Source organism: Alligator mississippiensis, chromosome 1 (genome assembly GCF_030867095.1).
Source record: "Alligator mississippiensis isolate rAllMis1 chromosome 1, rAllMis1, whole genome shotgun sequence".
Taxonomy (NCBI): domain Eukaryota; kingdom Metazoa; phylum Chordata; order Crocodylia; family Alligatoridae; genus Alligator; species Alligator mississippiensis.
The window spans coordinates 340,919,368-340,932,349 of record NC_081824.1 but is presented as its reverse complement, the minus strand read 5'-3'; the positions used below and the strand labels follow the sequence as shown (position 1 = coordinate 340,932,349).

Sequence of the window (12,982 nt, the reverse complement as noted above, 5' to 3'; positions counted from 1 at the left end):
TAGAAGATATGCCCTAGAGCTAGGAACCCCTGGCTTTACAACAATTTGCCTAGCGGAGGAGATGCACCACATAGACTGCATCAGTGCCAGAAACTCTGGCATACCAGGATGAAAAGCCATGAACATCTGAATTCTAATAAGAGCTTGGTTCCCAACTCTGCTACAGTGTGCTTGGAAGCCCTGATCACCCTGATCAGAACTGAAGCGCTCAGAGACTCAAGTATCCCTGTTACAGAGCCTGAACTCAGAGCCTGGAAGTCATGTGATGAGCTTCAAGTCTTGCTGGTTCTATAACAAGCTCCAAGGACAGGCTGCACAAAAGCCACATGCAGGGTAGTACACCTAGCCCAGGGCTGCTTCAGGAAATTGATGTTCATGTCATTTTCACAGCTGCTCTTAGCAACAAAACTGACACAAATGTCAATTTCTCTAAGTGGCTGTAGAGTCTTGAAATCCTATTTGGTTTCTGAAACACAATTTTAGTTTCTCCAGAATACAAATGTATCAGCATTTGTGATTCAAGGGAAATTTCAAACTTTATACATATATATTTAGTTTGTGTGTGTGTGTGTGTGTGTATGTGTATGGTAGACATTGTATTTTAAGACTAATCAAAAAATTTTACAGGTATTTTGTCCAACTGAAGACACCACATCTACAAGCTTTTCTGAGATTCCTTAAATAGTGCCTGTCTCTGAAACTACCAAGTGCTAAGTTACCTTAGCCCATATTATTTCATCACTTTCACAGACGATTCATTGGGCTTTCCTTCTCTGATTCTCTTGCTCTGTATAGCCCACAGGACTCCATAAGGGATGGATGAGAAGGAAGATTGTTCTGAAGGGAGGTCATTTTTGTTTTTTTATATGGAAGGTCTCTAGAAAAAGAGGTTTCTTCCTTGTGTAAACAAGAATGCAGGGCCAAAACTCTGTATACTAAACAGGAATTCAAACGTCATTTATATCTGATGATTGATTTCCTGGCTTGCTTAGCATTAAAGTTGTCACTGGATAACCTTTTGTTAATTATGGCATGCTACATTTAGAAATTAATTACTTGGCAAGTCTAGCTTAATTACTTGGCAAGTCTAACTGTTACCGTATTTCTTAGCATACCATATGTACCTTGTTTTTGATGAAGAACAAAAGTTCTGCACAGAACTGGGAGACATAATTAGCCATGTTAATCTGAAGTCAGTCAGAAGGCAGGGTAGATATTAACCTTTAGAGACTAACTGAATAAGATATATAAAGAAAACACAAGCTTTTGTGAAACCATGTTCACTTCAGCCGATGCTGTGAACTTCACCAGATGAAGTCACCTTGGGTTCACAAAAGCTTGTGCTGCCTCTATATACCTTATTTAGTTAGTCTTTAAAGGCTTATATCTACCCTGCCTTCTGCACATATCAGGGATAGAGATTAATCTTCAGCTCACTCACCCATTCTTTCCTGCTTAGGCAAAAGCTATAGTTTTAACGCTTTTAAAGGTGAACTGCCAGCCAAAAGCTGAACTTGTAGCTGCTACTGAAGACTGGACTCCAGGGATGGATAACGGATTTTGAAAGCACCAGAATAGTCAGCAAGGTTAAGAAATAGGAGAGTAGAGACCAGGAACAGTTAGCAGACAGCAAAGTTATCAAAGAAAGCATGCTTGATTAGTTGTTGAACAATAAGATCATTAAAAAGAAGAGGAGATCATTGACATCTGTTGAGTGAAGAGCTTTTAACCATTAGAACTGCCAGACATCCAGTAGATTATAATATATCATGAAGTCAATTGACTCTATCACTACTGCCTGCATAGAAATGCCATTTCTTCTTCCAGACAACTAGTTTTAAGCTCTGAGTAGAGTAGGAATCAAACAGTGCAAGCACACTGCTGCACCCCCCACTCTCTTGGCCTCTGTCCCTCCCTCCATGCAGTTGGAAGAGAAGGAAAAGAATAATCTCCATGCTCCTATCTGGGCAAAAAGTTGCTCCCCCACCCTTAAAACATGCACCCCAATTTTGGAAGGCTAATTTTTGGGAAAAGGTGAGTGTGGTATGCAGATAAATACAGTAATATTTTACCAAAACTGCATTGTTGCTGTTGTTGTTGTTTTCCCTAAAGAATGGCCTAGAGAACAGTATATTGTCTAAGGGCCAAATTCAGGTACTTTTCTTTCCATTGAGTAGTACCTGTTGATTTCAGTGGTATAATTTAAAGAGTACAGTATGAAAGAGGGAGTGGAAGAAAATGGTCTTAAGTATATAGGGATAACAACATGACTGAGAATGCTGAAAGGAAAATGAATAGTTAATCAATATCTGAGTACAAAAAAACCCTTCATTTATTTAACTGCTTGGTAAAAAGCAATTACTTGTTTCTGTTTCAATTTCATTAAAAGCCAGCAAGCTGAGCTCAAATACCTAGCTCCGAGGCTAAATTAGTCTCTTGCTGTTTTATCCAAGTAGAAACCAAGATAACAGAGTTGGTCAGTTACAGAATTCTTATTTAAATCTGCTCTTCTGGGATATTTCTTTAGCTAATTGGAAATGTACTTTAAGATTGATCTCTCAGAACATGCCAAATAATTAATTTTCAAAACCTATTAAGAGTACCTTCCTTTTTCAAACAAGGAGATAATTTGACTAGAGATTACTATGAAGTTTTCAGTCAAAGTGGGTTATGTTTTTCTTTTCCTGAACAGCCTCTGTTGTACATTTTATCTGGACAGCAATATATATATATATATATATATATATATATATATATATATATTTTATGACTTTCAGGTCAACTGTTGCAGGACCCCCTTTAAATGTTTGGTCCTTTGCAGTAGAAAACTCTCAAGGTTGTAAAATAAAAACTTTCCTGAGATTCTGCACTTTTCCCAAATGAAGAATGAACACTTCAATTTTAAGAATAAAGGCAAGAGTTCTGATGACAACCATACTTTTTTTCTATAACATTTAAATTGGGCTTAAAAAAAAAAAGTACTGTCTAGCAACTTATCTTAATGTCATATCCTCATCTAGAAATTGCGTGCAACCACATTATAGAGTGAGCAACAGTTGGAATTAGGAGTACTGTGAAAGTTAAATAGTTTGGTAGCCAGAAAGTAGCTGAAAGCCAAGGATGAGATTTTCCAAGCTGCCTAGCTGATCTGAAGGCCTAAGTCCCATCCATTTCAATAGACAGAGGCATCCAAGTACCAAAATATCAGCCACTATCTGTCTTTTTCCTGGTTGTCCTTGCCTCTTAGTTGTAACTATGGAAACAGAGCTTTTGCCACTTCCAAAATATTTTGCACAAGAACATACAGCACTGCTTCTTCATGAAGCACAGAAAGAATAAGTCACTTTATCTAAAATGACTGTTTATACAACAGCTTTTTAATGTGTCTGAAGTGTTCTTTTATTTTTCCATAATCTGTCAAATTATTATTCTATTGAAATCTGATCTACACAGGAATTCTTCTCAATGAACTATCTAATATCCGCCTTTGACTCTCTGAAAGGCTAATCTAAAAATGAATTGCACCAGCCTTTTTTCCACAGAAAACAGAAGGACTCATTATCCAGGGAAATTTGGTGAGTCTACAGAGGGTACATCTACACGTGCCCCTGACTGTGCATTTGTTATTGCACAGTCATTTAGTAGTTGCTCTAGCAAGTATTAAATAACCTCAATTACTGCACAGTTCACCCGTGCATGGGTCATCTCTGACCCTACTGCACTGTTGCAACTAACAGTAGCATTGGAGTAGTGATTTGTACGTGCCAACATAACGCCGCCACAGTGCCAAGCTACGTCACCATAGCTTGTTGCTACAGTGACATAACATTGTGTGTAGACATGCCCAGAGAGAAGTAAAACATTTTGAAGTTTTCTCCAAACCTTCTAGAAAGCAGCCACAGTCATTAACAACAAAAACTACAATAACAACAACAATTAACTATAAGCCCTTACTGGCTTAATAAGCTGGTTGTATGACAGAAGTAGGTTTTGAGGAAGAATTTGAAAGATGGCACATTCGTTTTTTGCATGATGCAGTTGAGATTTTCCAAGTTTGGAGAATTTTGTGTTAGAAAGCATGAAGATAGTTTTGTGAAAGACATATGATGACTTCTTTGGATAGCAATGTACTAGTGCCACATTGGATCAAACTTGAGGCTCTATGTCCTGTCTCCATCAGTAGCAAGCATTAGGTGCTTAAGAAGAAGTTACAAAACACTTCACAACTGACCATAATAGTGGTATAACTAGTCTGCTAAAAGTGTCTCAGCTTTATCTCTAAGCCTTGCACTATCTTAAACTTTAAAACATGAAATGTTATATCTCTTCTAAATTTTTGTTAGAAATAACTATAATAATTCTGCTATATAAATATCAAATCCCATTTTTATTTCCTCTACAATCTCTTTGAGATTGTTATCTCATACTTCTTTGGATTTCTCTTTTATGTAAGTTTAACAGGTCTCTCTCTTTCTACATTATTCCTGATTCCATCATAAAAGCATTTCTCACTTATTCAGACTAAAACTTAGCTTTATACTGTCCTAAAATCCTCTCTGAGTCTCCCATAATAAGCAAAAAAAAAAAAATGATGTTCTCCATCGGTGACATGAAGCAAATATTTTAAAAGGCAGATATATGTGTGTGATAAACAGTTGCTGCCAGGAAATATGGTTGCAGAAAGGAAAAAATGCATAAAGGACTGATGAAGGATTAGGGAAATTGCTTTTTTCCATTTAAACAAAACCTTTTTCTTCATAATTATCGGCAAAAGAGACATGAAACTGCTTGACAAACAAATTCCCTTCAATTACACTCCCAGCAATACATATATTTTGTTCTGAAATACAGTGGGGTTGCTGTGTTCTTTGAAGCAGATGCTGCATGCAAAGAGTGTATGAAGTGATTGCTGTAAACATCTATGTTTAGTTTGTCAAAGTGCTTTGAAAGAATAGGTGCAATAGGCAGCATGCTTTTGTGGTCTAGCAACCTAGTGCTCCTCAGCTGTCATCCTAGTCTTGCCAGTGTCTCACTGTGTGTTTTGAGCAGGTCATATAGCCAAAATTCATATGTGGGTGTCTAAAGTTACACTCTTCAATTCATGCTGCACTTAGTCACATCTATAACTACCTTTTGTTAATGTTGAAGATCTGTATTAGGATCCTTCCCAGAGATCAGGCCCTTATTAAGGGGAGGGGTGAGTCTGCAGACTACAGTAGGCTTTAAACTGTTTAATGGCAATATGGTATATCATTTGCTTGACCAAAGTTTACATAAGAGCAGAAGAGGAAAAGGAAATGAGCAGGCAAGAGGATGTCAAAGGTGAAAGCAGTTTCAGAAAGTTCAAGAAAGACAGGCCAAAAGAACTAGGTTAAAGGTTGCTTAGACTGCTTTTAGAGGTTTTATGCCAGTCAGACCTGGTTTAGGACAGGACATGGCTCAAAGAAGGGTCAATAGGCATATGAATATTAATTACAATAGAACCTATCAAGGACATTTCTATATTTTTAGGCTTATTTAGTAAGCTTCAGAAATGAGGCCAGGTAATAGAGTAAAAAAATCTGTGGCCAATGATGGTCACAGCCTGAAAATTGAAGGGGGGCATCCCATAACACAAAATCACAGCCTTCAAGGCAGATGGGCTGTCTAGCACAAGATCAACAAGGACCCATAGTCTAGGAAACAGCCTGGGAAGCGAAGAAGTATGTACCATACTGTCCCATAACACTAGATAAGTGACACTGGCAACAAGGTCCCTGAAAGCAGGGGGGCTGAGTCCTAGTTTTGGGGGAACAGACCAAATTAGGAGAAGGCCAGGAAGGCTACGTGGACATGTGACCACAGAGAGACCGCCAACCAGAGACAGCCATGGATGAAGAGTCATAAGGATTAACAAAGGGTCCCTCCTTTTGTCCTGTCCCCTCCTTTGCCCCATCCCTCCCTGTCCCTCTCCATTTTGCTCCCTGAGAAGGGTCCTCATCCCTATCACTGACCCCCAGGAAGGGTCCCCAAGGCCACCATGGACTGAGGGCATAACATCAGCTCCTCTCATCCACCCCACTGGAGGGGGGCTGTGGGCCTCGGCATCCCACCTCCAGACTGCTGACACCTAACAAAGAGAGTCTCAGAGTGGAGCCTGTATCCTGACCAGATGTGCTTTGACTTTGATGGCAGCCCCAGGATTGGTAGATATAGAATTGTTTGATTGTTTGTATTGTTGCTTTTTTGTTTTTACTCTGTATCAATACATTCGCCAATTATTGACTGACAGGTGTTGTGGTTGGTCTGAGGGTTGTGCCCGCCCGGAACAAAGGTATAGGTGCCGGGTCCAAATCCACTGTCAACAACTTTGTCTCTGGTAAGACGTAGTCCTGCTTCATGGGTTACTGCATAATGGATTTACCAGATAACAATTTTTCTTAATGCAAGTATAGTTGGCAGCACTATGACTGTATAATAATATAAAATACTAACATAATAACTGACATGTAAAGAAGCTAACTCTGTATGTACACATGACAAACAAAAAATGAAAACACTTGCCTGTGGCAAAGACAACATTCTTTGACACCAATCTGTGTTCTACAATGGAGAACTGAGGAAGCTCAATTCTCTCTACACCAGTGACTGCATTATTTCCACCTCTCCAGTAAAACTCAATGTCATCTGTGGTATAGCCATCTGGAAACAGGGCAGAAAATATAAGGAAGAAAAATCACACCATGTTTTAACCATGAAACATCTAGTAGATGGTTTATCTTTTTAAAAGTTTGCAGACAGAATTAGGGCATAGCAGTTGAATTGTTGGATGCTATTTTATTCCATATTGGGGATTTTCATATATTATCATTTTGAGAGTCTGTCTTTAAAGAAGGCTTTACTACAGGGTCACAAAGATTGTTGCCTCCCCACTCTTTTTTTCTCTCCAAATAGTTCTTCTGAAATCTGGGGCAAGAATAAAAGAAACAGCATGATCAGGAAGTGTCTCCCCTCTAATGCTTTATTCTAGGAGCCTTATTACAGATGACTGTAATGTAAAAAATCGTGGATGCAGCTACATGTGTGCTTTACTGCAGAGTTGACTAATAAGCTCTTCAGTAAATTAATTAACTCTGCCACAAAATAGTACTGTCACAGACAAGTACTATCCTATGGTGCAGTAGTTACGTGCGCTGCAACACATGTGACTGGAGCTGGCTGGGGCATGCGGGTGCTACATTGTGGGGGCTGCCTGTACCCCAGCTAGCTATCCAATACCAAAACCAAGTGGTGCTTTGTTAAATATCATAAGAGATGGAATAGTCCATCAGTGCAAATTAATGTCTTTTAGACAGGAATTTTCTTTGAGGTCCATTAACTCCAGTGGGAAAGGGACGAGAGCAAGTGTAAATGACACAAGGAGTTCAGGGTACTGTGTACTGATATTTTATGTATGTAGATGTTCCCAGTATTCTCCATCATGTCATAGAAATGGAGCAGTGGATCTTGAACTACAATTATAAGGCATCTGAATATTCCAATTACAGGAAATGACTAGGATGAAGAGAGAATCTGTTTTTATGTAGAACTGAATTCCAGATCATAAATGGGCCTATCTGACAGCCCAGGGGGTCCTGCAACAAGACCATTCATGCATAGTAAAACACACTGAAGGAAAATTCTCTCTCAGTGTTTGTGCTCTTCAAAGTGAATCTGATTAAAATATGAACATCCATTCTCTCGTGTTACAGATAAGCACCCAGTCACTGGCTCTGGCTAATCAGGCTGGAGTGATAAATTACTTCATTCAGTCTCCTAGCCCCATTTTTTATCAACATTGCACGCAAGCCTCAAATTAATAATTCCTTTACATTTTAAAGAAGGAAAAAAGTAAACAAACACAAATTAATTTTTTTTTAAGAATTGACACAAATTCATATATCTATTGGACTATGTAAATGAAAACTCTCTGTTTGGCATGACTTGCATTTATTTATATACATACAGCTTTCAATTTCCAGAGTACAGTTCTGTTCATCCAGTGGGTATCTTCTCAAGTCCATCATACAAGCAGCAGTAGTTGTGATTCTGAAATGCCAAAAATCAAATAGAACAATTCTTGTTTTTAAAGTGAGGAAACGTTGAAAAAAAACACATCTCTGAACCTATTACTACAGGTTTTATTTTGAGCACTACTTTCTCACGTGAGCGGTTACACTAACTTCGACAGGACCACTCATTCTGGGTTACTTGTGAGTACTCCCTCCAGGGTTCAATGGTTTTATTTGCATATGTAAATACTATTCAAACATTTGTTAGGCTTGACAGAAGGCAGGGTAGTGTTGGACCTGGTAGACTAACCAAATCAGAGTTGCATAAGGTTTTATGAGCAACAGCTTACTTTGTCATATAATGCTATGTGATAAAGCTGTATGTGCTTCTAGAGCTATCTCATAAAGTGAACCATTGCTCACAGAGGATTATGCATCTGTGATTCAGTTACTCTCTAAGGTGCAACTCCACCATGCCTTCTACTTGATTTGAGATTAACATGGCTCACTACCTCTCTCTTCTTAGTTGTCAGGACTGAAGGACCCAGCTTTCTATCAGAAAGTGAAAAGTAGTAAAAGATTTCTACAAATAATAGGATGATCAGATCTCTGTGAACAACAGATTTTGGTGCGTTAGTACTTCTGAAATATAAAAAACAATTCGTTGAACTGAAAAGTTGAAAAAAATATTTTTTTTTTGCTGCTTTGTTACAAGTGGACTGAAGTTTTAAGTGAATTAAAATTCAGTATATTGAGGGTTTCTTTTTAAATAAACAGGGATGTTCTGAAATGAAATAAAAATCCAAATTTCAAAAAGAATGAAATAATTTGGCTTTTTTTGCTTTTTATTTCCAAGTCAAGTAAAGTATTTTGAATAAACATGGGCTAATCTGACTTGCATTTTTGCCTATGTAAAGTTTCAGCTGAAAAATGTTAACCTGCTCTAATGATGATTTTTTCTTTACTGTGCCGCAGTTTTGTCCAGTTTCTTTTTTTACTGACATACCACACAGCTTTACCAAGACCTTTAAACAAAGAAATGCAAAGCATAGTAAGAATGAGAGAATGAATTCAAAATGAGGAAGCCTAATTTGAATGTAATACTACCTTTTCTCTTATTCCCAAAGTTAGCATATTTTCCTAATAAGTTTTAAGCAGATATCTAATTAGTGATCACTACATTCAGATGCATTTGTCTATTAATTTAAGATAAAAATAATAAAATATGTATATGCAGTAAAAAATAGATCACATAAATTATATTAAGACTTTCAACATTAGAACAGAATTTTAAAATTAATGTATTAATATATGAGTACTGCCATTTAGATTCTGATTCAGCAGAGTATTTAACCACATGCTTGGCTTTAAAAATTCTTTAAGATCTGCTGAATCGAGGCCTAAACCATGAACAAGAATTATGGAAATTCATCATGCTAATATTGGCTTCATGTGAACTTTATATTTATACTATCTTCTGTGTTTGCCAAGGTACAAATTTGAAAACCAAAAACATTTTTTCCTTAACAACCTTGAAAACCCTCACCAGCCTGTCAAGATAGCCTGATGCTTAGGGCCACAACTTCAAAGGCACGAGAAAGCAGTTAAAGTTACACATTACACTTAGACCATACTAAGGGTACTTAAAATTAGGACTGTTCGAAGCTTCAGTCCCAGATTTGATCAGGCAGAGATTCAGCTTGATTAGGTGGCCAAATCTCCAAATCCAAATCGAATCAGAGGACCCTTTAATCTCTCTGAATTGAATCAGAATCCTCCAGAGAGATTCAGAGAGATTCGGACGTAGACACAGTTTTAAATGTTTTTTCTCTCTAGGTAGCAGAGGGTCTTGAGTGCTGCGATGCTGGGGTGCATGAAGCGTCGCACAGGAGTGCAGGGGGGTCCACAGTGAACTTGGCAGCAGACCCAGAAGTGGACCAGAAGCACTTCTGGTCCACTTTTGGGTCCGTTGGGGAGCACATGGCCAGCCTCCCCTGCAGCCCCCGGCTCAGTGGCTGCTGCCTCCTGGGTCTGGAGGGCACCCGGGGTCCCCCTGTGGCCAATCACTGAGTCAGGAGGGCACAGGGGGCCCCCTGGCATGCTCCCCAGCAGACCCAGAAGTGGAACAGAAGTACTTATGGTCCACTTCCAGGTTTACCACCGAGCACGTGGAGGGGCCCCCTGCACTCCTGGGGGACGCTCCATGCGCCCCAGCATCGGGAGCCATGCCTGCTACCTCAAGGTATATAGAAAAAACTTTTAAAGCTGTGTCTATATCTGAATCGCTGATTCTCTGAATTAGCATTTAATCTTCAGATTTGGATTTGGCCAAATCGAATCAGGGACAGTGATCTGAATCAACGAATCGAATCACTGTCCCTGACTCAGGCCAAATCCGAATCCAAATTGAATAGGGCCTGCTTCGCAAACCCCTAATTAAAATGTGAGTGTCCCATGTTAAAGTTTATTACCTCATGCAAAATGCTCTTTGAGCATCTCAAAGTTATGCCGCTTCAGGGGAGGGTTAACTCTGGGCCATGCTACCTTGGTCATGTTAGGGTAACTACAGTCTGCTCCACAGAAGTAAAATGAGTAATATGTAGTCTTTCAGCATCTCAGGATGTACTGTACTGAGTCACATCCTCTCCTGTTCTGTGGATGAACTTTCCACACTCTTGGAAGTGGAGCCACCAGGGTTTAGCACAGTAGCATGCTTCTCCCACTCTCAGGGGCTTCATGCTCTCACTACACTAAATCTTGAGGAATTCATACAGGGAACACAGTCCTCTCCCCACCTCCAACCCCAGGATGGGAACAGGGGATGTGGAAGGAAGCCACATCCCCCCGTTAAGCCACATGGCCATGGGAGAGCTGGCAGCACTTGAGTGAAATGGGTCAGACAGCACAGTAAAATTTCAATTAACTTCAAGTAACTGAGGTCAACTGAACTTTTCCATGGCTTTTGCTGGGATCCAGGCAAAAGATGAAGCCTCTCTGGAGAAGGATCGGGTGGCAGAGAGGAGTTTGGGGGAGAGGGGGAGGGCAATCAGCAGGGGTCAATGGAGAGCTCCCTGCAGCACAGTCTCTCCTATCACCCCATTGCTCCAGGATGGGAACACGGAGGCTTGTGGAGGGACACCACAGCCCCGTGCCCATGCCTTTCTAACTCCAAGCTCTTTGCTCCCCCCACTGCAACTTCCCTCCCTCCTACCCCGCTCCTGTCCTCCACAGAGCAAAATATAGCTCAGGTGTCCTGGCTCCTAGCCATGCCCCTGCTTACCAGCATCTAGTAGCAAGTCAGAGCTGGGCAAGCAAGAAATGGTATTAACTTAATGTGTGACTGCTCAGATGTTCTAATTTTAATACCACTTTAAGATTTCACAGATATAGTATGGTCTAAGTGTAACATGTCATTTCACCTTAGTTTCCCCACTCTTGGAAATTTCAAAATGGCAATCCAAAGTTAAAAAAAGGGTAATCATTATAACTATCCCCTGCCAAAGCAGATGTAATTTATTGTGGAGTTTCTACTTAAGCCTATATTGAGGTAAGACATGACAAATAAACAAGGCTGAAGCTCCAGTAATTTTTTCTATTTTATTATAAATGTGCTCTCTGTTCCTTCCAGATTTAGAAGAAAAAATGGTTATTTTCAAACATATCAGGTATTTCAAACAGATTGAATTTTTCTTGTAAATGGTACTAGCTGGTGCATAATTAGAATTGAATTTCCAATGGCCAAATCTAGCCTCCAGCAGACATCTGGGGCAATACTATCACACTAAAGGAAACTAATGTGTGGGGAGGATACAGGCAACTGGCAGTGGGTGGGCCCAGTGCAGGTACAGCCAGTGGAACTGCTTCTATTCAGATATTCCCATTTTTACATTTATAAGGGGAGGCTAAGGAAAAGGCAAAGTAGAATCTGAATCCTCCCACATGGCCAAATATAGCTTATGGAAGTAACAATGCTCTGCTTTCCTGGTCTTAGAACATATTCTATGTTGTTAATATCCAAAAGTTTTAAATTACAAAATACCATTTCCTGGAAGAATTCCTTTGGTTGGCCCATTTTACTTCCAACTGCCCAATGGCATGCCTGTCATGGCAGATGCTCTGCTTTTATTCTTAACATGTGTCTCAGTGGCAGGAGTAGTTTATAGACAGTAGTTCCCCAGTTGTTCTGTGGTTTAGGGGAAGGATTTCTCTCCATTGAGCATCTGCCCAATGCTCTGTTGTCTCCTCAGGCAAGGTGCTAGATTTAGATCTACTAATTATAAAGACTAGTCTCTCTCCAGTATAACTATTAACAGCTCTGACTTGGCACATAAAACTACCACCAATCAGGCACTGAGGAAAAAATAAACAAATGCCACCTTTGATCGGCGATCATTGTATGAATGTTCTAAATGGCAAAATCCCAACAATTATCAGCTTTACAAAACCACATTTCTTATAACATGAGATTAGTTTAGCATGCACACAATTCAATTGGTTGTTGTGATACAAATCAAGGATCCAAACAATTCAGTACTCTTTAATCAGAGTGTTTAACTATTGTCAGATGCCAAGTAGACAGGGAATCTACATTTATAAAAGATATATCTACCTGGCATATTTGCTATAAAATATGAATCTTTCAAACATGTATTTACCTTCAATGTTTGCTGTATGACTTTTTAGGGAATAAACTTTAGTATAAGCCCAGAAGTAATGAAATACTTATTATGCAATTGTACTAATGGGGGATTTTAAATTCCATTATATCTGTTGGATAAAATGTCTAGTAACTTCTTAGGCAGACAAGGTTCTTTGAGTGAATCTGATATCTTTGATTGGACCAACTTAAATAGTTGGAAAAATTTTCTTAGCAAGCTTTCAGGTTTAAAAACCCCTTGTCAGGCTGAGGACGCATCTGCAGTTGGCGTGTGCTTCCTCGTCTGCAGATGCTT

At 39.4% G+C, this 12,982-nt stretch overlaps 1 protein-coding gene across 2 annotated transcripts in view; it reads right to left on the bottom strand.

The window, feature by feature from the left end:
- The window catches only part of GABRB3 (gamma-aminobutyric acid type A receptor subunit beta3), a 196,777-nt gene that overhangs the window by 39,315 nt on the left and 144,480 nt on the right, over positions 1 to 12,982 (bottom strand). For both annotated transcript variants that reach the window (XM_059720968.1, XM_006266946.3), the window contains exons 5-6: positions 7,985 to 8,067; positions 6,544 to 6,681 (exon numbers count right to left, since the gene is read on the bottom strand). In XM_059720968.1, the coding sequence (XP_059576951.1) occupies positions 6,544 to 6,681; positions 7,985 to 8,067 (221 nt within the window). The remainder of the gene's footprint in view (positions 1 to 6,543; positions 6,682 to 7,984; positions 8,068 to 12,982) is intronic.